The sequence below is a fragment of the Cebidichthys violaceus genome, unplaced genomic scaffold (genome assembly GCF_023349555.1).
Source record: "Cebidichthys violaceus isolate CVI_PGR_0920_01 unplaced genomic scaffold, fCebVio1.0.p SCAF_13, whole genome shotgun sequence".
NCBI classification, from domain to species: Eukaryota; Metazoa; Chordata; class Actinopteri; order Perciformes; family Stichaeidae; genus Cebidichthys; species Cebidichthys violaceus.
The window spans coordinates 10,104,468-10,130,028 of NW_027176296.1; the positions used below are offsets into that span (position 1 = coordinate 10,104,468).

The 25,561-nt window shown below is 40.3% G+C and overlaps 4 protein-coding genes across 4 annotated transcripts; 3 read left to right on the plus strand and 1 right to left on the minus strand.

Annotated features, from left to right (window-relative positions):
• Positions 1-400: 400 nt before the first annotated feature.
• meltf (melanotransferrin) lies at positions 401-12,325 on the plus strand. The gene is made up of 16 exons (XM_068707730.1): positions 401-492; positions 1,118-1,272; positions 1,975-2,074; positions 4,246-4,431; positions 4,520-4,676; positions 4,975-5,042; positions 5,151-5,335; positions 5,472-5,637; positions 5,829-5,971; positions 6,952-7,048; positions 7,130-7,324; positions 8,077-8,230; positions 8,662-8,729; positions 8,820-9,007; positions 9,294-9,486; positions 10,276-12,325. Exons 1-16 carry the CDS (start codon positions 444-446, stop codon positions 10,341-10,343), a joined length of 2,172 nt encoding a protein of 723 aa, XP_068563831.1. The 5' UTR covers positions 401-443; the 3' UTR covers positions 10,344-12,325.
• An 871-nt stretch (positions 12,326-13,196) lies between these two features.
• Positions 13,197-14,538, minus strand: LOC137870445 (protein NCBP2AS2-like). The gene is made up of 2 exons (XM_068707732.1): positions 14,412-14,538; positions 13,197-14,289 (listed from the first exon to the last, which is right to left on the minus strand). The coding sequence occupies exon 2, from the start codon at positions 14,226-14,228 to the stop codon at positions 13,923-13,925; it is 306 nt and encodes a 101-aa protein (XP_068563833.1). The 5' UTR covers positions 14,229-14,289; positions 14,412-14,538; the 3' UTR covers positions 13,197-13,922.
• A 79-nt stretch (positions 14,539-14,617) lies between these two features.
• fkbp2 (FKBP prolyl isomerase 2) lies at positions 14,618-16,229 on the plus strand. Its single transcript, XM_068707731.1, has 2 exons — positions 14,618-15,230; positions 15,765-16,229. Exon 1 carries the CDS (start codon positions 14,778-14,780, stop codon positions 15,192-15,194), a length of 417 nt encoding a protein of 138 aa, XP_068563832.1. The 5' UTR covers positions 14,618-14,777; the 3' UTR covers positions 15,195-15,230; positions 15,765-16,229.
• Positions 16,230-17,059: 830 nt separating this feature from the next.
• Positions 17,060-20,991, plus strand: ncbp2 (nuclear cap binding protein subunit 2). The gene is made up of 5 exons (XM_068707157.1): positions 17,060-17,195; positions 17,400-17,486; positions 18,443-18,537; positions 18,723-18,861; positions 20,077-20,991. The coding sequence occupies exons 1-5, from the start codon at positions 17,121-17,123 to the stop codon at positions 20,173-20,175; spliced, it is 495 nt and encodes a 164-aa protein (XP_068563258.1). The 5' UTR covers positions 17,060-17,120; the 3' UTR covers positions 20,176-20,991.
• The last annotated feature ends 4,570 nt before the right edge of the window (positions 20,992-25,561 follow it).

A 25,561-nucleotide genomic window follows, 5' to 3' on the forward strand; every position in this document is an offset into this window, starting at 1 on the left:
TGAGTCAGTGACCAACGGCCTCACTGCGTTGGCATGAATCCCCTCTTTCCTTTTTCCCATCAGTGGAAAAGCACCACACAGAAGAGCAGAGATGGGGTTTCCAGACTGTAAAAGACCTCTCTGTCCGGACTTTGGCCTGCAGCCAGGGAGTGGCAGCAGAGACGTGTCAGACCAGGTACACCAACCAGAGAGGCACGCTTCATAAACTCTACAGAGGTTCAAATACTCGAGCTGAGAGTGTTATGACTCCTGAATGACATGTTGTAGATGTAATGTTATAAATCACTAAAATATATACAGCCTCCTGTGAGTTCCGGACAAGGACTTTACGCTGAGTTTTGAAGATAGAAGCTGGACTTTGACTTAAGAGTCATCATATAAAGTAGAGGGAAGGGAAAAGGAGGTTATTTTACCCAATAGAGAGAAGAAGAGAGAACGAAGCCATGGCCATGTGGAGGACAGCCGCAGCTCTGCTGCTAATACTGCAAACGGGTAAGAGATCATTTATACACTTAACTTACATAAAAATGTTTCCTTCAGCAGCAAATAAACAAACAAATAAACACAAATACTGTAAAGAATACATGACATGAAGTAAAAAATCATCATGATCACCATTAATATTATAGCTTGTCATGTTGACCATATTTATCCATTTGACCTGAAATTATTGTTTAGGTATGATGGTTTTAATGAGAATACACAATGTCTATTTGTACAGTATCCTATTCATCAAATACTGGTTCATAAGCAACATCTATTCATGACTCCTTGTCATGAATAGATGATCAGAGTCATGATCATGATGATCAGAGTCACTATAGCAGTTGCATATTAGTTGTTAATAGTTTAACCAAAAAGTGCTCCTTTTAAAATTCGTTTTAGAGGCCTGAAGGGATTTCACAATAAATAAAAGCAACATGTGAGAAACATGAGAGGTCCCGGTTGGGAAGCACTGTACTGTAGCCTACTGATGCAGAAGTTACAGTTGACATAGCAGAATACAGTCATAGTTGTTGGAGACTTGAGATGACAGGATATGTTCATGAATCTTTTGGTGGAAAGGTTTAATAAGTGAATGATGAGGGCTCTCTGTGTGTGTGTCTCTCTCTCTCAGTGTTTGGCCAGAGCAGCATCAGATGGTGCACCATCTCAGATGCAGAGCAGAAGAAATGCCAGGCCATGTCGCAGTCTTTTGCCGATGTCTCCATCCGTCCGTCCCTCAGCTGTGTCAACGGTGTGACAGTCGAGGGCTGCGTTCAGAAACTACAGGTCAGATTTTGACAACAGGAACTGATTTGACTAACTGTCTTTTGCATTGTAAAATAGCTCATTAAATGAGTCATCTATCAATCAGTCAGATCATCAGAGGACGCATGACTGTAAAAGCTAATCAAATTCTTTGAATGGCTGAACACGCAATCAGGCAGCAGATAAGGCAGGGACTAGCGTTATGTGGTATGTTGCAATACACTTGCATGCAGTTATCAGGCACCAAAATGCACACTGGGCTGTTTATGACGACCATAAGCTAGAAGATTTCTGATCTGAAAACGGGACGCCCTAGTTACTCAAGCTAAAATGTGAGTGAAACTGTGAGGGAAATGAGTGAATTATACAGTTCATTAACGTTCTAAGGAAATACCTAACAAGATCAAACAGTTATTAAGTTGTCTAGGTTATTCCTCTCGAAACCATTTTTAATCTAGAGTTGAATCTGCAAACCTCATGTGGATGTGAGCCTGACAATCCTCATCCAGTTTAGTTTATTTAGCTAGACTGTCATGCTCTTATTTTAAGAGGAAAGATATGGTTGTTTTGTTCGATAATGTCTCTTACGCTTCATTTGTCAGAAACTCTTCAAAGCTGTCCGTGTGAGTCGTTTAACATGGGGGTGCTTAATATTGAAGGTAAAGTGGAAACTCAATGATATTTACAACACCGTTAATCTTTTTGTTTACTGTATCTGTGCAGAAAAAAGAAGCAGATGCCTTGTCCATGTTCGGCACTGACATCTACAACCTGGGGAAGACGGCTTCCTTCAAGATAGCTGCCAGTGAATCCAAACCTGATCGTAGGATGTGATTTTTTTATTCTGAAAGAGAAAAACATGTGTGAAAAGGAGTTAAACTAATAAAACTGTTGCTGCTAATTCGGATTACCTTATTCAGTATAGTTTTAATGTTTAAAGGAATAGTTGACATTTTGGGAAATATACATATTTTCTTTCTTTCCGAGAGTTAGATGAGAAGATTGGTACCACTCTCCTCTGAATGTGAATGTAAGTCAGTCAACCATTAGCTTAGCTTAGCATAAAGACTGGAAACAGGCAGCTAGCCTCTTGGACCCTAGGCCCCTGGCTCAGGCCCCTGCTTGAAAAATTAATCGAGTTTAGACTATCTCTGCAATCACAAGGTCTATTTTAATGATCTTAGTATCTTCATAAAGGTTACTCTTGTGAGATTCAAATGAAATATGTAATTTTGCATAACAAAAGTTGTATAATTTGGGAGTGTATAATTTGGGAGTGTATCATTTGGGAGTGAATATCCCTTTGTAATATTGCAGTTGCAGCCCAAGACCTCCAACAAACCATGTCACATCTGAACGTTACCTGTGCACAGGCTGATCAGAATCAGAATCAGATGATGCTAATAACATGAAGAAAAGAAAAGTTGCAGTGGCATGTTTAGGCTGAATCTACCCAATTTTGGTACATTTATCTGTGCCATTTGAAATGTTCTCTTGTAACTATAAAACTCTTTACATGAAATTAGTTCCATCTGTATACAACTGTTTTGGCTTTGTTAGAAAATTCAATCAATCGGACCTCTTTGTTTCCCTTCAAAGAAACCCATAACCCACTGGTCTATTTGACCAGCTTTGTATTGAAGGACAATGCCTTTAGAAAGAGTGCAGTCCCACGATTCATCCACTAGATGAAGACAAAAATGGGGTGACGAGGCTCAGAGTTAGAGCTGGTCGTCCTTCAATCAGAGGACCGGCGGTGTGAATGTTTATTTAGTCCTGATGGTTAGTGGCACCTTGCGTGTTAGCATGTCATCAGTGTATGAATGGGTGTGAATGGGTGAAATGTAATGTAAAAAGGGCTGAGTGGTCATAGGACTAGAAAAGCGCTTCACATGTACAAGTCCATTTACCATTTACTGTTTACATAGACTGTGTTTTCATGGAAGGCTGAGGATAGTCTGTTTGATGCTGGAGGAATGCAGACTGCAGATGCACCTTCATGCCATGCAAATGAATAGAGATGGCTGGAATCGTCTCAGATATGATCCAGAGACATTGGAGTAGCCATTAGCGGCCTTGACATGCCCTCGAACACAACTTTTGATCATACAATGGAAGGGAGACCTAATTTATGGTTATGGCTGTAAAAAGTTTATTTTTTCTGTTCTTTGGCTGCTACTTTAGTAAGTTTTGGTCGTAGAGTTATAAGACGTATACCATTGGAAACTGTGGAGTCTCCATAATGACATACCGTTTGTGCAGTGGCAATATAGCTAACACCACTATGCGTGCATTCACAGTTTGTGTGTTTATGCTGTGTGCTTATTTTTGCCTTGTTGTTTGGTGTTAGAATTGTATTTTGTTTAGGTAAAAATGGTTGTCATGAGCTTTTAAAATTTTTGACATATAACATGTCCTTATCTGGTGTTCGTTGTTTTGGGTTCTAGAGGCTATACATTAACGTAAGATTGGCTTTGTCCAAAAAAAACAACCACACACTTTTAAAGCTAACTAATTAACACTTTATATCTCATTTGTTTGATATGTACAAACAACTAAATATAACAAAGACAATGTGTGGTTTTGTTGGAAGTTTTTCTTCTTGCAGAGAGCTAGGCTAGCAGTTACCCCCTGTTTCCAGTCTTTGTGCTAATCTAGCTAACCAGTTACTGGCCTTAGCTTCATAACTATTGTACAAACGTGTGGTACATTCTTGGCAAGAAAGCAAACAAAACATATTTCCCAAAATGTAATTTGTTTATCATGGATAACCTGGTGTTAGTGAGTTAATTCAGCCATGTCGCAGTTCACACGTTACCCTTATTATAATCTCTGTCCCGCATGTGGGATATTTCAAAACAGGAGTGATAGTCTGCACTTTGATCTCTTAGACCTTGATATCAGAGCCGGAAGGTCATACAGTACATTGCTGTCAAAGTACTGACAGCACTTGCTGTCATATGTGTTTTAACACCTATGCTGTTGTTGCCTTAGGCACCGGTGCTTCCTACTATGCAGTTGCTGTGGTGAAGAAAGCAAATTCTGGCATCAACATCAACAACCTGGCAGGAAAAAAGAGCTGCCACACCGGTAAAGGCCGAACAGCTGGCTGGAACATGCCTTTAGGATATCTCATAGACCAGGGCTACATGTCTGTGGTGGGTTGCAACATCCCCCAGGGTAGGAAACATGCACTATGCATACATATACATAGACTCACATAGACGTATATACAGAAAGCTGGAGAGATGTGTGTTTGTGTGGTCAGGTGTGGCACATTTCTTCAATGCCAGCTGTATCCCCGGAGCAACTGAGGTGGGTGACCCCGCGTCTCTGTGTCAGCTGTGCAAAGGAGATGATCTTGAACAGCACAAATGTGAGATGAGCAACAAAGAGAGATACTTCAGCTACGAAGGAGCATTCCGGTAACACACAGAAGTTACAATTCTGCAGAACTGTGGATATACATATCATTTGCCAGTATTTATTTATTTTTTCATGATAATCCATCTAATAATTGGACCTGATTAGTTGACAAACATTAACAATCCCTAGAGCCACCCTGCTAGCATGGATACAAACACATGCAAGGCATAACCAAAAGCATGTTACCGTCCTTTTGTGACAGGAAGCTAATTTTTATGAACCTGGATTTAAAGAACACTAATTACGCAAGTATCTTGCACCCTTATTTCTCAACTTCTTTTTGTTTCGTCTCTGTAGGTGTCTGGCTGAAGATGCAGGAGATGTGGCCTTTATCAAACACACAACTGTAGAGGAAAACACTGATGGTAAATTCTTGCATCGAACTGGATAGTCAGTAATTAGTTGGTTATTACAACCACTTTGTCGTTAGTTAATAAGCATGTCTGTTAGCTAACCTGTTATTTTTTCACCAGGTCGTGGTCCAGTCTGGGCAAGCACACTGGTTTCATCGGACTATGAGCTGTTGTGTCGTGACGGCACCAGAGCTCCTGTCTATCAGTGGAGAACATGCCATCTGGTCCGCGTCCCATTTCGTGGGATTGTTGTCGGCAATGACATTACTCCTTCTTTGGTGTTCAACATGCTGATGGAGGGCCTGGTACGTCCAAACAGCTCCTGCTACTAAACAGCTACTAAAGTATCTTAAGAAACAGTGAAGCAATAAGACTTGCATTTAACCACATTGCCATGATTCTATCTATGAAATTAAAATGAATGCATCTTGCTGTCTGCAGGAAAAGTCAGGCTTCAACATGTTTTCGTCAGCAGCATATGGCAGCGGAACTGTACTTTTCTCTGAATCATCCTCCATGTTTCAAGGGGCCGAGTCAGACAACCCCAAAAAGTGGATGGGTCGCTTCTATTATAATGCTCTGAGAGCCATGGACTGTAAACGCGAAGGTGAAAAAAAAATGTCACTGGTGGCTTTCTTGGTAGCTTTTGTGTGAAATGTATTGATTCATTCATTTATATTTCAACCCCTTCTAGTTAACTGGGCTACCTACCTAGTTTACATATCAATTGATCCTTCTTTCCTTATTTGCTACCCACCCATTTATCTACAAATACCCATTTATCTACAAATATCCCAGATGTGCTGCGGTGGTGTGTGTTGTCCAGCGGTGAGCAGCAGAAATGTGCTGACATGAGCGTGAACTTCCAAAGTAAAGGTCTGACTCCAGACATCAAGTGTGTCTACGGGGACTCTGTGACTGACTGCATGAAGAGAATCAAGGTAACAGATGTTTCTTACTGCTGGTTTATGAGGAACAGCTACTGTGGTATTCATTCAATTCAAATAAAGGCATTAAACACCAGAGTCTGATGAAGACTGTATTTTTTAGACTCTCTTAGAATCTTAGAGTTTATATTTGTAACATAAACACACATTTTGGATATTGATCATCACTAAGATTTGGTTACTAAATGTGTGACCAAGATGTACTGGACAGGAAATTTAAAGTAAACTTGTTTGTGGTGTCTGGTGGACAAACTGAATCAGTGACACTTATTCTAGGTTAAACAAGAGGTTTGGACCAGATTCATATGACTTGACCAAAACAATTCAAAAGACTTGCAACTCGATAATGCTGTGCAAGCAGGAGGGAAAGATGCCATTGTCAGTGCAGAACAGCAGCCAGACAGCTGACAACATGAGGCTGTGACGTGGCTGTGAGCTTGTGATTAGAAGTGATATTTACCAGGTTCACCATCTTAATTTAGCTTGACAGCATGTTAATATTTGCTAGTTAGCACTAAACTCAAAGGAAAGCTGAGGATGATGTGAATATATTGTTATTTGCAGGTGTTTGGTAATAAACCAAAGTATTGGACAAGTTCATATTTTGACCTGATGATGGTACTAGAAAAAAGGTCTGGGAATCACCAAAGTGGTTCATTCTGAGGGGAACATGATTGTGTGTACCAAATTTCATTGCAATTTCATAGCAATTAATGTGATAGTTCTTAGTAAAAAATAATAAAGTTTGGTAAAGGGCACATGATGACTTGTTTATAACTTGAAACACAAACTTTAGGACTTGGACTTGACTTGAAACTTCACGGTTAAGACTTGAAACTTGTGATATTGGTGATATTGGCGATACCAACATATCCATCAGGCTCCAAAAAACAGAAATCTGTGATTATTGAATAAAAAGACCAACTGATGTTCTGCAATCACAATCTCTTCCGTTCCTTTTCATTTTTGTGTAGAACAATGAGGCTGATGCCGTCACTCTGGATGGAGGTTACATCTACTCAGCAGGCAAAGAGTATGGCTTGGTCCCTGCTACCGGCGAGAGCTACACAGGTAAAAACACACAAAGACTCACACAAACAGTCACAGATTCTTGTTTCAAACACGACAGATAAATGTTGTTTTTTTCTCCAGAGGGCCGTGATGGTTCCATGTACTATGCAGTCGCAGTGGTGAAAAAGAATAGTCTTGACATCCGTAACTTTGACGACCTGCGTGGCCGTCGCTCCTGCCATACCGGATACGGTCGCACGGCTGGCTGGAACGTTCCCGTGGCAACGCTGATGGAGAAAGGCCAGATCAACCCTCAGCACTGTCAGATACCACAAGGTCAGTAGGATGTTGGTCTTCAGAACTTGTAGAAATCCATTGGTTTAAATACTGAAAATTGTTCAAATGTAAGAAAGTAGGGAAAAATGGAGATCACAGTTTACATTTATCACAAAGATGAGCAAATCCTCGCATTTACTGTACAAAGCTGGAACCAGAGAATGTTTAGCATTTTGACTGGATTAATGACTCATTAATTACTTGTTTTTAGCATGTACATAAAGAACCGTGTCATTTGCATACATTTGAATGTTGACAGATGGGCAGACTAAAAGCAGGTCATTAATGTACAAGCTAAACAAAATAGCCCAATATATATCCCTTTGGAACACCAATGTTGCTGTTAAGGTATGTTGATTGAGAATTGCCAATCAGTACACTTTGCTTCTTGTTTTTTAGATATGATTTCATCCATTTAATTGTATCAATGTGGACATTTAAAAAGGATAATTTTGACAGGAGTACCTCATGGTTCACTGTATCAAAAGTCTTCTTTAATCCAATACTGTCAATTCAATATTACATCATCAGAGCTCCTCTAAATCTGCAGAAAACATTATGCAACTCTTGCCACAGGCTGATTATTCCTACCTGTTATAAGTGAACCAAACTGTGTAAACAAACAGTGGAATGAACGTTTAAAGTACTTTTTGTATTTTTCGTAAATTAGGTTATAAAACTTATTTAGTTCAAAAGCCTGAATTTTTCTTCCAGTTTTGATTTTCTATTTTCGTGTTTCCCATGATACTTAGCGGTAGGAGGGTTCTTCAAGCAGAGCTGCGTACCAGGTGCCAACCAACCCGGTTTCCCCGAGAACCTGTGTGGTGTGTGTGTGGGTGACAGCTCAGGACAGAATAAATGTGAGAAGGGAAAAGACCTGTATGATGGATACGACGGTGCCTTCAGGTAACATCCCAAAGCCCTGCACATCATCAGGGTTACATGTTTCACTCAAGTTTTGTCCATTCAAATTTGATTTAAGGATAACGATATTACTGAACATAGGAAAACATGACTCTCACAGATCCCAGAAGTTTATGTTATGACCGGTTTAATTATTTGTCAGTTGCTGACTCGCTATTAGCAGCGCATGTAACAGAATGTTAAGCTCTGTGATTGGATATTTTGTGCTGAAATGCACCTTCGGAGACATGTTTTTATGTACACAGACTTCGGCTTTTTCATCAAAGAACCGTATTTCTTCTGGCGCATCATCTTTTGTAAAGGTGGCCCAAAAAACAGGAGGTTCTCCAATTTAGCAACTTTGTTGCCTTCAATAGAAAAGTTTCTTGAACTTATGCCAAACACTTCCTGTGTCGCTCTATCTGTCTATTCAGGTGTCTTGCAAATGGAGATGGAGATGTGGCTTTCGTCAAACATTCCACTGTCTTCCAAAACACTGATGGTAAGACAAGTAACTCAAAATGTTCACCTTTTCAAGGTCTCATGATTTTAAGGGACATAACTAACCATCTTACTTTGTGTGTTTGTTCAGGTAACTCTGGTGAATCATGGACAGTGGATCTCCTTTCTACAGACTTCCAGCTACTCTGTTCTCAGGACACTAAAGCAGAGGTCTCACAGTACAGACACTGTCATCTGGCTAGAGTTCCCTCCCACGCTGTAATGGTAAGGGCCGATACCAACATCCACGCTGTCTATGGACTCCTGGACCGCGCACAGGTAAGACGTCCATGCTATTACACACTATAGCTCAAACTATCTCAACTATCTGATGTATCCTTCAACACACCATCAGGGAGTTCTCAAAAATGAGCCTTGTTGCGACAGGATTACTTTGTGAATATAATGTGAATTTCACCAATAAATGAATAGATCAGGTCATGTCTCTGCACTTAAATTTTAATTTTACAGTGAATGTAGGGAATCAATTGTGTTGGTAAGTTTTGGTGTTTTTTCAGTTTCTCTTTTTCTCTGATTCCCTAAATGTCTCTCTGTTTCCTTGTAGACATATTTCGGCAGTGACACAGGTCTTGGTTTTAGGATGTTTGACTCACAATCCTACAAAGGCACAGATCTCATTTTCAAAGACTCCACTGTGCGCCTCGTGGGCGTTGGTGACAGAAAGACCTACCAGGAGTGGCTGGGCCAGGGCTACATGGATTCACTGGTCAACATGGAGTGTAACTCATCGAGTGCAGGTAAAAACACACTAAATCACTTAAATCATTCCTCGCAATAAAATGGATATCCAAGTGATTGCTGTTTTTAATGTTAGCCTGGCTTTCTCAGGCGTATAGATTAAACAATCAAGACACTTGTTCATTAGTGAGCTTTGTAGATGCTGGTAGGTGAATTCCTACACTTTGGACAGACCCATGCTAGCTGTTTCCCCCTCTTAATTAGTTTATTTGTGCTAAGCTAAACTAGCCATTGGCTGACTCCAGCTTCATATTCATCCAACATACTTGAGAGTGGTATCAAACTAACACTCTGCAAGAAAGCAAATAAACGTATGTCCCACAAATTCAAGCTATTACTTCAACGTTGTGAAACTGTGGTAAGAACTTCAACACTGTCAAATATTTGGTAGGCCTATATTGCAGCTCATGTTTAAGCTGACTGTGTGGACAATACAATCAGTAATCACATTGTTTTGACATGGGAGTAAAGCTATCCCCTACTCCAATAAGTGTAATTGTAAAAAAATAAATGTTTTTCATGTGTCTACATCTCTTTGTTTCTTCAAAATCCAGCCAGGGGTGTCTGAGATATTGCAGATGATATAATGGATGTTGCAGCCACTGCTTTCGATATCATTTTGAAAATGCTTGAGTGCATGAAATTAATCATTCTCAACCACCAAAATGTGTGGGCAGAGATCCATAAATAAAGACACTAAAAGACACTATTTAGGGAAGCTGCGACTGATTTTTTATTGTTTTCTTATGTACAACCTCTAATATTTCCCATTTGTCATCCTCTTACAGTGATGTCCTCTGTATGGCTGCTGCTGCTGGCCCTGTTCAGCGTCATGCTGACCAACGTCTGGATGTAATGTGACACAGGTGTCCCGCCTCCTCTCCTACTCCCTTCCTCCCCCATTTTCTCCAGTCCTTATCCCTAACTTCTTTACATTCCCTGTATCCCTTTCTGTATATTCAGTATCTCTGTGTCTGGCTCTTCTGTCCATGTCTATTTCTATATTCCCTAATTAATACACAGAAATCTTCATAATTCAACCTTCTTCAAATAACCCGTCATATCCTTAGTCCAGTCCAATTTAGCCCTGATTCCTGAAGAGCATTCTATCCCTGAATCTATGTTTTTAATTTAAAATTGCATAATTTCTACCTGATTCTATGTTGTTGTAATATACAAGAGGATGACATGTTGGAACTGCCTTTGGATTTAGATAGTGTTAAATGAAGCACATTGTCACCTGTTTGTTGTGGCAGATAAGAAAGTTTAGTTGCCAAAGGGCTTTTAGCTTGTGTGAATTTGACACGATGAGAGAAGGTGTTGCGGCCACTTTGTTTATTGAAGGTTAGCTGCCATATCAGTGTGTATGCTGCCACCTGTTACATTGCTTTAGTGGTTTGTACATGCCTATTTAATTTTACAAATAACAGACAAAAGTGACATTTAATTTCACATGAGTCACATGTAATGTTTTAACTTTTGGTTTACCACAGAGTTTAGGTTTACCTAATACGATCCAGGTTGCTTTACCTTTACTGTCTATCTTGCGTAAGTGTACGTCTGACATCAGTGACCAGGTCCACTTGTCTTTTAAAGAAGAGTTTGACATTTTAGGAAATACAATTATATTTTGCAGAGACGAGATGATTGTTTCGTCTCTCATGTCTGCAATAACTTTGGAGCTCGAGACAGGGGTTAATCATCTTAGCTTAGCCTAACCTTAAAGCTTTCTCTCCTTGGTACCTTTAAAACTGTATTGATTGTTACTTGCTGTAACTGACCCCAGATCAGTTACCCCCTTATTAAATGCTTCATGTGGATATAGAAGTCAGATTGCTATTCTGTTCTGCTGCCACTTGCTCTGTGAGTTAACCAACACGGCCTTCCCTTAGTGTAGGCTGTGTTTGTACTATAAGCTAATGCCATATCAGTGAATATGCAATAGTATTGCCTCCACGCACAGCTATGCTGGGGATGGTGTGATGATGAGTGTTTGTCCATAGGCTGTCTGCTTCATGCATTCTCCTCAAATATCTACAATGAAAGATGAATTATTAATTAAAATATATTAATTATTCTCTTATTATTGATGGGAACTTCTTTAGTCAGAATACCTTCCACCTGCAGCCATTTCTCACACTTTTTTAGCATTTCAGTTCACACATTTGACACAAATCGAGTGGGTAACCCTGACACAACGGTCAGGTTCCATCAGATTTGGGGAGAACATGAAGAAAACATCCTGTGGTTTGTGCTGGAGAGTGAACGAGTTTTGGTTTTGTCTGGATGATTTAAAGAGGAGTTTGTGTCAGTTGAGGAAAGACAACAGGCTCAAATAAGTTCATATGATTTTAACTTTTAGAGTTAAAAGTGGTGTTTTATTTTTGCTTAATATCTCTAGTCATTTAAGAGTGTCAAAGAAGTATAAAAGTACTAATTAATGTTAGAAAAAAAAATACATGTCCTCTAACCCAAACAAATCACTCCAGAAATGTCTCTTTCTAACTCAAACTAACCTGTTCCTGTCATATCTACTCGACTTCCTGTTGCTTGATGCAGTTTCCTGTTAATGTTGATTAGATGTGTATTTTCCTATGTTGAGAGATTTATTTTTATATGAAGTTCAGATGCCATATCAGTGTATATGTACTGACTCATGCTGTCAGAAACAAATGCCTTATCTTCCTGATAAAGATTTATTTCTATGTGAAATTATGTAACATGTAACTAATATTTAGTTGCCAGGCCAGTGAGTCTGCACAAGTATTGCTACACAAAGCTGCCGACCTAAGCTGCTTTCTATGCTTGTTCAAATGGAATAAAACTATATTAAAAGCATTCTGTTGAGCTATTCTTTCATTAAATGTTTTGTTATCAATGTTAATTGTTCTGCAGATGTTCCCAGCTGTCACATAAAGACCCCAGTCATGTAGAAGTTATGTAGGCCTTTAACCCTAGTTTCATAATTGATTATAGTATGTTCTTGATAAATTCATAGAACATCAGTAAACAGTGTAAAAAGCAATCAGAATTTTCTAGGGCCCAACATGACATGTCTTGTCATGATGTCGTTCTTTCTGACCATAAGTCCAAAAGTTACAGATACGTTATACAATGCAAGGAAGTGAGCAGCAACTTCTCACATTTGAAGCGCTAAAACGCATCAAATGTTTCCTTGTAAAATTACTTAAATTAATGAATCGTCCAAATAGTTGCCAAATAATTTTCTGATGATATTCGATTTGTTGTTGCTGCACTGCATCACAATACAATGCACGGTAATTGGGTCATGGTTTCGTCAAAGCCAAAGGATAGATGGAATATCTGAAGAGAAATGGAGCCTCTGACCAGACTGCTGGTTTACATGTGTGCAGGTATTTGACTCAAAAAGGTAGTACATGATTACATTCATGACCAAATGTAACACAGAGCAATAAAATGTCCTCTTATCACTCTTATTTTTTTCCAATGTTTCATATCTCCGTTAAGCAAATTAACTGAATTACAACTTAAAACCTTGTGAACCCTCTGACTCTGCAAACCGTACACAACTTTTCTTAACGTAAGTCCCTGACGTTAGTCCACACCTCAGTGTTACATTCACATAGGCACACAGAAATATTTCTTTTTTTAAGATCTAGACCACATGGAAAATATAATTCCCATTTTTGTAATGTATTTCCATATTGACACTGTCTAGCAGTCAAAGTGCTGTTGTAAATTATAATCTTTATTTATACAGTCAGAAACAAATGCTGAATTAATTGGCCATACATATCATCATCATCACACCTTACTTTGTATGTACATTTTTGACCAATACAATTATATACTAAGACACCCTCTTAAAGACCCTTAAAAGCTTTTCAACAGGTGTTGTAATCCACATTGTGAGGGGAAATGGAAGAAAAAGAACAGGAGATAATTTGTTGAAATAACAGTACGTGGATTTGGATCATAGACTAAAGTGAAGATGTCATAGATAGATGGCAGTACTGAGGGTCTGTCTACATTGAATCGTCAATTTACTTAATAAAAGTGCACTTAACCCTACCATTCTAAACTTCCACTTTTTTTCCAATTTACAAGACAGTTCCTAGTTTTCCACAGGCTTTCTGAAAGATGAAATAAACACCTCAGATTCCCATGCATTCTTATAGACATGAATACAGGCAATATATATTTAGTTTAACCCCATAAAGTATCAGGCCATAGGTTGCAGGTCAGTGTGGAGCTCTCGACAATTTATACCACCATTCTTGGTTGTGAACTGATCTTAACCACCACACTGTTGTATTGCATTACTGAGGCAGATTGTTTATACGCCGCTTCTCATCTGCACCCATTGAGATGTTGTCAGCTCATTTATAACTGGTCACAACAGTCATCAGTGCGTCCCCAGTCGCTTGAACATCCTCTCGCCAGCCCGTCCTCCTTATTTCTTGATCTGTCTGGAGCCGTCCTTCCATCCCCCCTTCACTTCGTTCACAAATGTTTCTCGGACTCTCTTGAGGCGGCTGCCCATCTCTCCCAGGTCACCGGGGACTCTGCCAGCCTCGTCCCGGACCTGCCGCAGCGTCTGTGACCGCATGACCCGCTTCGAAGCGTCCCGACCGGCTATCTGAGCCTTGGTGATGGCGTAGGCTGTGATCTGGGCCGCCCGGCGAATCGGACGAGACTCTGCCAACTTCTCAACGACATGGAGGTTGTTGAGGAGGTTAAATAACAAACGAGTGAGCATGTTGTCGAGTGTTTTCAAAGAACCTTGAAGCGTTAGCGCAGCCAGCTAACTTTGCTGAGCCCTGTAATGACATCAACGTGTACTGTTAAGTGGAGTTATAATCCTCGACGGTAGCTTGTATATGGTCATGTATGTTGCGGTTGTGGTGTAAATTTAAGTAGTAAAAAAAGTAGATTTTCTTACTTCAGATGACCCAGGTGAACACTAGGTTGGGTTGCTGTAACGCTAGGTGACATAATACACTGTAAAGCGAGGCTGAAGCTGGTTTCAGACTACACGTCTTTAAGTTCCGGCCTAAAGAGTCGCTCGGAATCTACGAATCTGAAGCCAACTTCATCATTGTGGCAAACGGTGTTCCGGACGTCTTTGCTGGCAACACCAGCAGGGGGAACACGTCCGGTTGTATCATACGTACATCCGCTGTCGGCGACAGATTTCTCAGCTAATTTCCCGTTTTCGTGCCGCTACTATTTGCGCATGGAGCGTTGAGCGCAGTTTTCTCTAAACTAAACATTTGAACGTGTGGAAGCTGTGAAGTGGACTGCTGCCATGCGGGTGATTCTGTTGTTCGCCGTGACCGTGCTGTCTCTGAGCCCGGCGGCAGAGAGCGGAGCCGATAAGAAGAAGCTACAGATTGGCATTAAGAAGCGAGTGGACAACTGCCCCATCAAGTCCCGTAAAGGAGACGTGTTGCACATGCACTACACGGGCAAGCTGGAGGACGGCACGGAGTTTGACAGCAGCATCCCCCGCGATAGGCCCTTCACCTTTACGCTGGCCACCGGCCAGGTGATTAAAGGCTGGGACCAGGGCCTGCTGGGTATGTGCGAGGGCGAGAAGAGGAAGCTGGTCATCCCCTCCGAGCTGGGCTACGGAGACCGGGGAGCTCCCCCAAAGATCCCCGGAGGAGCGACGCTCATCTTCGAAGTGGAGCTGCTCAGCATCGAGAGGAGGTCCGAGCTTTGATGAAGAGAGGATGGCAAGGAAAGCAACTTTCAAAACGTACGGTTTTTTTTTTAATGCTGCTTTGGATGCAATAGCAAGGTGCTCGTGCCCTATCACCCCCCCCCCCCCCCCCTTGTGCAGGCCTACTACACTATTCCTGGAATACAACATGGCCTCAGCCCTCCTCTGAGACAATTTGATTTGATGAAAATTAAATTAGAAACATCCACCATATAAGATAAGAGTGGATTTGTACTCAAAGCACACGCATCAAGGTTGTTTTATAAATCAGAACCCACTTTAAGAAACTACATTGTTATATTATTTATGGTCTGGATTTTTCAGTTATAGCCATTCAATGTATTCACATTAAGTAAAAAACCTCTCTATGTAGCCGGTTGTATTGGTAGTGGCGGAGTCCGCCATTGCAGGGAGGATTCAAATTGCCTTCACATTCTCAAGTTCACAAGAAACGATGCATGTATTTAATCCACAAAACATGTCTACAAAACAAGACAAGGACATCATTTTGTTTTTCAAAGAAACAATTGCTGTTATTTTTATTATATAAATGTTTTAATTTTCTTTCAGGTTCCAGGAGCTGCTGTAGCACTACTACTTGGAGATCATCTGACCTCTGATGAAGACTACATTGAAAATCTGAGAGTAGAGTTGACAACCCACGACGGAGCCACTGTCCTCCTTATTGTGCTCTGATTTTTTGGTCTGAAGTTATTATATGATACAAGAAGTGATGTATGGCCTTGCTAAACATGAGTAGAACTGACAGTGAGCAGCTAAACCCAGTATTTAGCTGCAGGTTGATAATCAAGTCATGCCCTGTAGTTTCATCCTTTTTTTTTCTAATTGTCTAATTAATTATTCATAAAAATATGAATGAACCCTGTAAGAGGGTTCATTCATATTTTTACACACTTTCCCAAAATAATTTAGTTTGTTAATTTAGTCAGAAGTCAGGCAGGGACTTAAGGGATTAAGATTCATGTTTTTGTTCATTTTAAATATTTCAATTATGATAATAAAATGTTCAACTTACAGGTATCTTTGTGTATTTTATGCCATAGCCTAATACCTGTCTCCTGATTGTGGAAAAACAATACAATTCTGATGGCCCTGTATATCTCATTAATGGTGTATAGTAGACCTATAGTTGGGTAGTGCAGTCTATAAAGCACGTTGACACTTGATGAATGATGCACTGAAGTATTCTGGTAATTACACCCCATAGATGTACTTTAACACTCAATCATTGGGTTTCTCAACTTACAATTGTGTGTGCTGTTAGGGGCAAATACTGTGTGAATAAGGCCAGTTTTCTGCCACGTGGTCTTAAGTGTATTAAATGCAGGACAGTCAAAAAACAAATAAAGAAAACCTACTTTTTTTTTTTAATATCTGAAGAAATAGCAAAGTATGAGAAATATATGATTCAAATATCAGTTAAAACATCCAACACATATTTTACAATATCCGAGAAAAACGGACATAAAATGGTGAGTCAAACGAGAGGATCCGTCTAACTACTAACAACAGCCAATGACAAAATGGCAGCAGCCAATAGAGTGGCACCACATCTCACAGCTCGGCTGCCAGCTTCAATAGGCATGTGACCATCGGGAATTTAATTGCTTAAAAACAATTCTTGTATCAGCGACGTTCGTTGTGTGCATTTGACAAGAGCATGCGTTTGTTCAGTGAAATCCAAAAACACATGACGTATTTTATTTTATATTCAATGTACATCAAACAAAATCAGTGTATCAAGAACAGACCAGCAGGGGGCGCCAGTTAATGTAAATGATGATATCAACATAGATAAAATGTTCCACCCGGAGTTTTTCAAAGTACGGACACGTGAACCGGAACTGATGTAACGCTAACACAGTTGCAAACTTGCCGCGGACAGCTATCTGCCATTTCTTCACAATGTCTGCTAAATTAAACGCATTGGTCAGCGATTCTTACGTTGATGTTAGCCAATACAGAGACCAACACTTTAAGGTAAATGGGGGAAACATCCGCTAATACCCGAGGTTTGTCTACTTAACTATTTAGCGTTTACAGTTAGCAACCGCTAGCAAACAACAGAGCGGGCAGCGCACGCTTAGTATGGAGCGGATGATTTCTTTGTCACCTTAGATTCGAGGGTTATTGGGTTACTACAATGGTGCTTAGTGAAGTTACTCATATCGATTGTATTCACAGGGTAACCGCTATGACCAGGAGAAGCTGCTGAAGCAGAGCCACACTCTGTATGTTGGAAACCTCTCCTTTTATTCCACTGAGGACCAGGTAGGATGCTCTCATTCCGATTATTTGGCCAAGCACGTGTGCATATACAGTACAATCATTTTGACCCCGTTTTTTTGCATTGCTCTCAATGTGCTTAGTCAAAATATTCCTAGACTTTATGTATCTCTCGACTGTGTTTTAAATGGGGCTAATAAACTTAAACCAATTGGGTCTGTGTATTGGCGAGAATCTGGCAACACCATATGTGTCATTATTATACGGTTACAATTCAATTATATATTACAATATGGTAACTTTATGGTAACACTTTCATAGTACAAAGAACACACCACCACGTGCATACAATCTGAGAACAATAACGTTTTTTTTTAAGCAGTCAGAATTGTGGGAACTGCATTTGTAAAAATCATAGAACTAGTTTTTGGGCAACGTGAGCCACTGTCTGCCACAAATCATTGCATGTAAACAATTAAATATAAATCGATACCGTTTTTTTGAGAGGCACAGTATCACAAAACAAAATATAGCAATCTTCAAGTGTATCAATATTTCCTTAAACTGCTATTACTTAAAGATCTGGTTTGCTAGTTTTTCATCAGCTATATTAAAATTGTAATATATTTCAAAACAGTTACATTTTTTAAATCTCATGAGTGTAAAAAAAATATTTTGAGGATAGTCTTCTAAAGTTCAACTGCTTTTTATTATCTCTCTTACTAGCTCTGCATGGACCACTGCACCCCAGACATTAGCAGCTGTTATTTATTTATTTTCTGTCCTGGCGACCTCTCTGACTTTCCTACCTGCTACATGCTGCACCCCGACGTATAGTGTGATATTTACTGAAGTTTTCATTATCCAGCGCAATGTCTACTCTGAACCCACCCGTTATCATTTGGCGACGATTTAGCTTTTTCTTGGTTAAACATTAGCTTCAACTGCTTCTTATTATCTCTCACACGATTCTCTCTTTTGTCTTCGTAATCAATGGGCAGGTACACGAGATATTTTCCAAAAGTGGAGACGTGAAGCGCATCGTCATTGGCCTGGACAAAGTCAAGAAGACTGCCTGTGGATTCTGCTTTGTAGAGTATCCTTGTCAAATGAAGCATTCAATCATATTCACAGCAAACACACCTCAATATCGGGTCAACCATCTGCCTGCTGACTAACCAAAACCATGCATTATTCAGTTTTACCAATTTTTAGCATGAAGTGACCATGCTGTGCAAGTTTTCGGAGCCTGCAACAGACCTTAACCCCAATCTGTACCAGATACTACACACGCACAGGTGCAGAAAATGCCATGCGCTTTATTAATGGCACACGGCTGGATGACCGTATCATCAGGACGGACTGGGACGCTGGCTTCAAGGAGGGACGGCAGTACGGCCGCGGAAAATCAGGAGGACAGGTGAGGATGCTGCCACTTGTTTGTTGTTCTCGTATGAAGTCCTTAAAGCACCCTCAAGGTTCAGACTGTGTCTGGTACTGGAAGGATGGACATGATGCAGTTGGCTAGAAGACATTTATGACATTGCAACACTAGGTTTGAGGTCACTTAGGGCGGCTGTCTAGTCTATCAGAGCTCCCCAACACCAACAACATTGCCGTTCTAAAGTGGTGATTGTTCAGAATCATTTTAAAGTTCAATTGGTAGTTTATGGAAGAGAGTATTCTGATTAGGCTATAATGTTGTGGACATGCTGTGAACAAACCCCCAAATCACCTCACATGGTACCAGATGCAGGTCCGATGACATAATACCGTAATTGTCCAAAACTCAGAATAATATAAGTTACATTTTCCTACAAATGTAAATCTTAGCCACTGCTGGCTGGTAACTACACTATTATATTATTCTGTAATTAATTTGTGAGATATTATTTCATAGATAAGTTATAGCTATAGACTACATGTCTTTTAATTATTGATGTAAGAAAGCATATTTAGTTTGGCGGTGTTTACAGACCAGGAACCAGCAAGAGTTCTCCACCTAAATGGAGATGCGATAACTAATGATTGTAGAACGTTGAACCGTTTCTGATGTTGGAAGGGCTAACGTATCACATTTAAAATCACTGCTGCCCTCTAACACCCTGGTTAGGGTTTTGTCATCCTGTCTACCTGTTTGGTCTTTCTTTCATACATGAAAAAAGTTTTGGAAAACAATATTAAAACACACTACATTATGTTGTTTTTTGAAAATGGCATCTATTGAAATGGCATTCAAAGAAATCAATACACTCTCATGACATTTTAATACACCAGTATGATATTTAGAAAGTGATATCCCGTCCAAAATAAATTATGCACGATTAACCATGGCCTTTTGAAGAGACAGCATTACTATATAGCGTGGCATTTGAAAAGGAAAGTTGATATTAGGCCGTTAACAAATACATAATGTAGTCCAATTTTGTTGCAGTGGTAGACGATGAGCTTTCTGGGAGAGTCTAAATGAGGAAATGTAAATGTCGTACCAAGAACTTGTTTATTGTGAGTGAAAAATACAGGCAAATACCCTCCAGTATGTAACTTTAGGACAACCCCCCACCCCCCTCTATTACAGTAATGAAAGATGTCTTATTTACTTGTACCCTGTGGTTGCGTTATGTTTCTTCTGTAGGTGAGAGATGAGTACCGGCAGGACTACGACCCAGCCAGAGGCGGCTACGGTAAGCTGGCTGCGCAGCATCGTTCCACAGAGGCACGTAATAGTTTTTAGGCTGAACCCCACCACAGCAGTCTGCCTGGACTACACAGAGCCCCTCACTCAGTCCTGGAGATGAATTCTCCAACAAGGCCTCTACATGCTACCACATATATTTTATCCCTGTGTTACCATTAAGACTCAACAGCAGCTCTGTATGGACCACTGGACCCCAGACATAAGCAGCTGTTATTTATTTCTTTTCTGTCCTGGCGACCTCTCTGACTTTTCTACCTGCTACATGCTGCACCCCAACGTATAGTGTGATATTTACTGAAGTTTTCATTATCCAGCGCAATGTCTTCTCTGAACCCACCAGTTATCGTCTGCTGATGATTTAGCTTTTTCTTGGTTAAACATTAGCTTGTAAACTGGATACTTGTGAAACAATCCGGCCGCGCATGTTGTCTCTCAACCCCCAACTCCAGTCTCACATCTCAAGATGCTAATTGGACTGTAAGCAATGAGCAGCGCACGGAAAAACGAAGTCCTGGCCTGGATATCCCCTGGCTGCACTGCAACCCCAGAGGTATATTACCCCTGTCCCCCAGAGGATGATCCGTATTCAGACTGATGGGTACCAAGATTGTCCTGCACATATAGACATACCATCAATTTCCCCTTCAAGCTGGGAAAGGTTCTGATAGCATGTAGTGTCTGGGCTGATGATGCATCAAATATCAAGACAAAGTGATCCTGTCTATGTCTGGTAAAATGATAATCTGCTGAAGTAATAGAAAGGAAGCATTCTGTTATCTTACTGATTTCTATGAATGAGACTTTGTGTCCTTAATTGGGTATGCTTTTTTAAATAAAGATTTTTTTGTTTGATGGGTGACACTTTTTTTTTTCCAAACCAGTGTCAGAGATCTGATAATACCGGTCTGCTCAAGTGTGTGAATGTCATTAATCTCAGCTCTTTCAGGGAAGAATAATATTACATTATACGTACATGCATATTGGAAAATGGATCAATAGATCAAACCTGCATTAATACCTTTTGTGGCCACTTTAGGAAGTGGAAACGAGCTGCAAACACAACACATTGACACCATGCCTGATACTTACTAATTAACGGTTGCTGTGAGAGTGATCCAATACGGTAAAGTAGCGGGCTATAAATCCAAAACAATAAGCTGAATGATGCTAAAATTCTAATATTAGACATAGGCATCTCATCCATTATTAATATATTGATTATAGCAAGTCAATTGGCAACTCTGAATAACTTTGTATCCTGAAAATGATCCTGAAGTCCACGTCTTGGTAACATGTAGCTTCACAGTATATGCTCGGTGAGAGTAATGGTTCTGGTCTGATAAAGGGTCTGGTCTAAAAAGCTGCAACAGCCTTCTCTTCCTGAAGGATCAGTTTGCCAGCTAGACATTTTCATCTTGAAGATCAATGAAGAGTATCTTTCTAAGCAATTCACTTGCATTACAGTCATTTTCAGCAGATGCTTTTATCCAAAGCGACTTACAATTCAGTATCTATCTATTCACCTTAGGCACAGCTATGGGAGCAATTTGGGTTTAAGTGTCTTGCTCAAGGAACACATTGACATGAGACTAGCGCAGCAGGAGCTGGGGATCGAACCACCAATCGTCTGATTGAAGGATGGCCCTGCTCTCCACTGAGCCACGGTCACCCCCTACTTCCAGCCATGTTGCCAACATTTATTGCAGAAGGAACACCTTGTATATGATCAGTAAGGATATTCAAGGATATATAGCAAATGGCTCAAATGCCATCACGTAAAGACCCTTTATGTTGTCTCTAATTGATAATTTTCTCTCTAAATCAGATGTAAGGTTCAATACGACCTTCGATGCAACCTTTTTACCTCATGAAGTTGGTGTCGACCTCACAAGATGAAAGCTTTGCTGGTATTAAACACCTGTTGTAAAATGCTCAAATGTTAATGTGCACAGCTGGAGCTGTCATTTTGTAGGTCAAAACATCGAATCAATAAGAACTTTTGGGAACTTTTCAGAGTTCAGTGAGCAGACAACCTCTCCCTTTTATTTGCAGTCAAGTAATAAAGAATCATGATTATACGAGTGATCATCTTGCTGAGCAGTTGTTCACGGCTTTTTTCCTAGACAATCCTTGTTCCACTCGTATAAAGAACATAGTATCTTGGCAGTTTCTAAGCAGTCAGCTGGTCTCTTATCTCAAAGTGAGCTGTAGTAGTGAAATGAGGAGCAGAGCAGAATACTAAGCAGTTGAAATTGGCTCAGCACATTTTGGCATTATATCCCCACCACTAATTCCTGCCAGCAGCTACTACATTTTATTCTTAATCACATCATCTGCATGCATCATGTTTGGAAAATGAACACAAGATGGCAGAAGAGTGGACGGACGGAGAGATGAACCAAAAGTCGTTCTCACCTTGACGAAAAGAAACTTCCATTTGTAGCCGGTTGGGACCTTCATTAGCATTAGGAACATTAAAGCTGGGGTAGGCTGTTCATCTTTGGCATTATTGGGCAACATTCCATAAAAACCTTTCAGCCTGTTGTAATTCAAGTGGTATCACAGGCAGTTTTCGGAAAAAAACAGTCCTCATCCTGCAGTTCTCGCTCTGTCCTAAGCTCCTCCCACCAGACAATCAGGGGCATACTCATGGGCTTCATACAGTAACCTCTATATAGGGGCAATTCTATGAGAACGACTGTTTTCTTAATTTGCAAACTTGTGGGCATGTAAACCTTTTTGAGACGACATACTGTGATCCGAGGTTGAGCTTAAATAGACAGAAAATGTTGCTTATAGTTTAGCATTCTGCAAACTGTAGCCGAGAGATAGCTGCAGCCATGGGCAGAATGCTAAACTAAAATATGTATATCTCTGTATAACAGAGCCAAGAGGAGGTACAGACATCTCGTTTTGACTCAGACCACTTGAACTATATGCTGAATGTTTGCCCAATGACGCCAAAAGTAAACTGCACAACCCATCTTTAACACAAAAACTATTAGAGAAAGTGGACCTAGGATCATAACCCAGTACCTCTTACTCTAGAAGCAGGAATCATTCCATGACTAACAAGCCCTCTTTTCTCATATCCTCTAGTAGAGCTGTGATTCCTAACCAGGACAACTTGTACTCCAAGTGGTACATGGAAAAATTGGAGAGTAGCAATTAATCTGGAAAAATAAAAAATATGATATGATTAAAAAAAAGTGATTTAGGAGAAAATAAACATTTAAATATGATTGCAATTTGTGTGATGATGGTCTTTTGTAAATGTATTGTCACAATAACCCGTAAACAAGTGCACAGTAACACCGCATACTTGAGTCAGACCTCAAGCCCTGTGTTGCAGTGTGAATGCATGAAAACTATTAAGCACAAGAGCAGAGAAGTCAAAATAGTTATCTAAAAGCAATTGCTTGTCAAAAAGTCTGTTCTCAGTCGTCGTCGTAAATCCGTACCTGCTCTATTCCTGCTCTTTTTGATGCCTGCTCCTGACCTGCCTAGCTGTCCTGCCCCTCTTGGATTTTTTTTAACTGTTGGGACTGTTGCCAACCTGTAAGCCTGTTCCTGACCATGGCCTTGAGGAAATCTCCCTTTATCCTACCTGCTTGCCTGGTACGTATTTGTCTGCGTTTGAGTCCTCTTCCATTTGTTGCCTGAATTATCTAATCATGTCATTGCTAAAGAGCAAGATAAAAGTGATTAATTTACAAAACAAGCTAAAAGTAAGAGTTGAAATAATTATCTAAATGTTATATCATAATATAACATAATCAGGATAATCAGTTGAAAGAGACGGATGAAATTGATGGACGTCAAAAGGTCTTGTTTCTGCCACTACATGTGTAGTAGTAGTATCACTAGTGCAAACTTCACCAAACTGACCTAAACAACATCCACCTTTATGAAGATACTCTTTCAAAATCAGTTGAACTGAACACATTTGGAGCATGACGAATGGGGTCAATGAAGGGGTATAGTTTTGTTCACTTGACTGACAAGGCTGTGGAGGTACGAAAAAAGGTTAGGAACCACTAGAGCATACACAAGACAAAGAGATTTAAAGGTAAAAGCAAGCAGAATTATCGGACACTGTCTCCTCTGCATAGGCGAGGTGGACACCACTACCGCTGTTTATGGCCCTTTTTATTACACTGCAAGGGGGTCAGAGGGAGCTGAGGCCTCAACTGCTGAAAATATTGTATCCTCATACCAGAAACCTGTTCAGGATCCAAAAAAGCTCTTTGCATCCAAATGATGTGGATTTATCCACTTCCATTTCTTCTGCAGCAGAGGAGGCGTAGCACATCGAGGCTCCAAGCTTGCCCCACATGATACGTTACTTGCGGTACCGTATCATGAGGTTTATGCAAAGTAGAGCTGTTTGGAAATATGGAAAGAAATGCCTCGACCCCCAGCTTTGTCTCACTGAGAAACTCATTACTATGGCAGCCTGTCATTGGCCGCTTCCAGATGATGCAGTTAGATAATGATCCCCATTACGATGAAGAACAACAGCTCTCTCCGTCAGCCTTAAGCGTGAGGATACTCCCCAGCCTTGTCATTAACTCATATTAACTGGTTCTTCATGGATAAGCACATTTAACACACCAGCACAAGCTCACTCGTGTCAAGTTGTTCAATCTCCTCTCATCCCGATTCACGTATGTACAGTACTTTAGGTCGAGATACTTTTCACGCAGGTTTGGGGCAAACCTCTTTGTTTCATTTAAGGGGTATCATTATGTACTGCAGACAATGATATTATAGAGAATAGTGTCCTTTCAACTTTATGGCGGCTCTAGGAAGTTCCTTTTTCTGTTTTAATGTGACAATTCCCAAGTGCAAAAAGCCAGGTCTATCAGGAATGATTTAGCCGATTGTGAGCCAGACCGTATCACCCGACATCAGTGGCAGACCTGACAAATGGTCTTGTGGCTGAATGGGAGCAAATCACTGCAACAGGTTCCAAAATCTTGTGGAAAGCCTTCTCAGAAGGGTGAAGGCTGTTGTAGCATCGTATTGTTGGGACTTTACCATGTGGTTGAAACAAAGAGAGAGGCCTACATGTAATTTTAAAAGCCTACATTATGAAACCGTGCCAACCAGAAAGCACAAAGACTCCGGTGAAGAAGCAAGTCAGTAATATGCGTGTGATTGTATCTTGAAATCACAAGAATCTTAGCTTTCCAAAGATATGTCGCATCAGTACCTACCTATACATAGCAGTTGTCTACATAACACAGGTTTACACTTAACAGTCCGACGGCCCGTGGGCTTCAACAGGTTAATGGTATCGGTAATAGAAATAGTAATGTGAGTAATAATAAAAACAATTATGAAAGGAGGTAAAAACTACGTTGGTGCCTTTTTTAAAGAACAACCCCAGGGAACAGTCCTTAATTTGCAGGCCGAACAA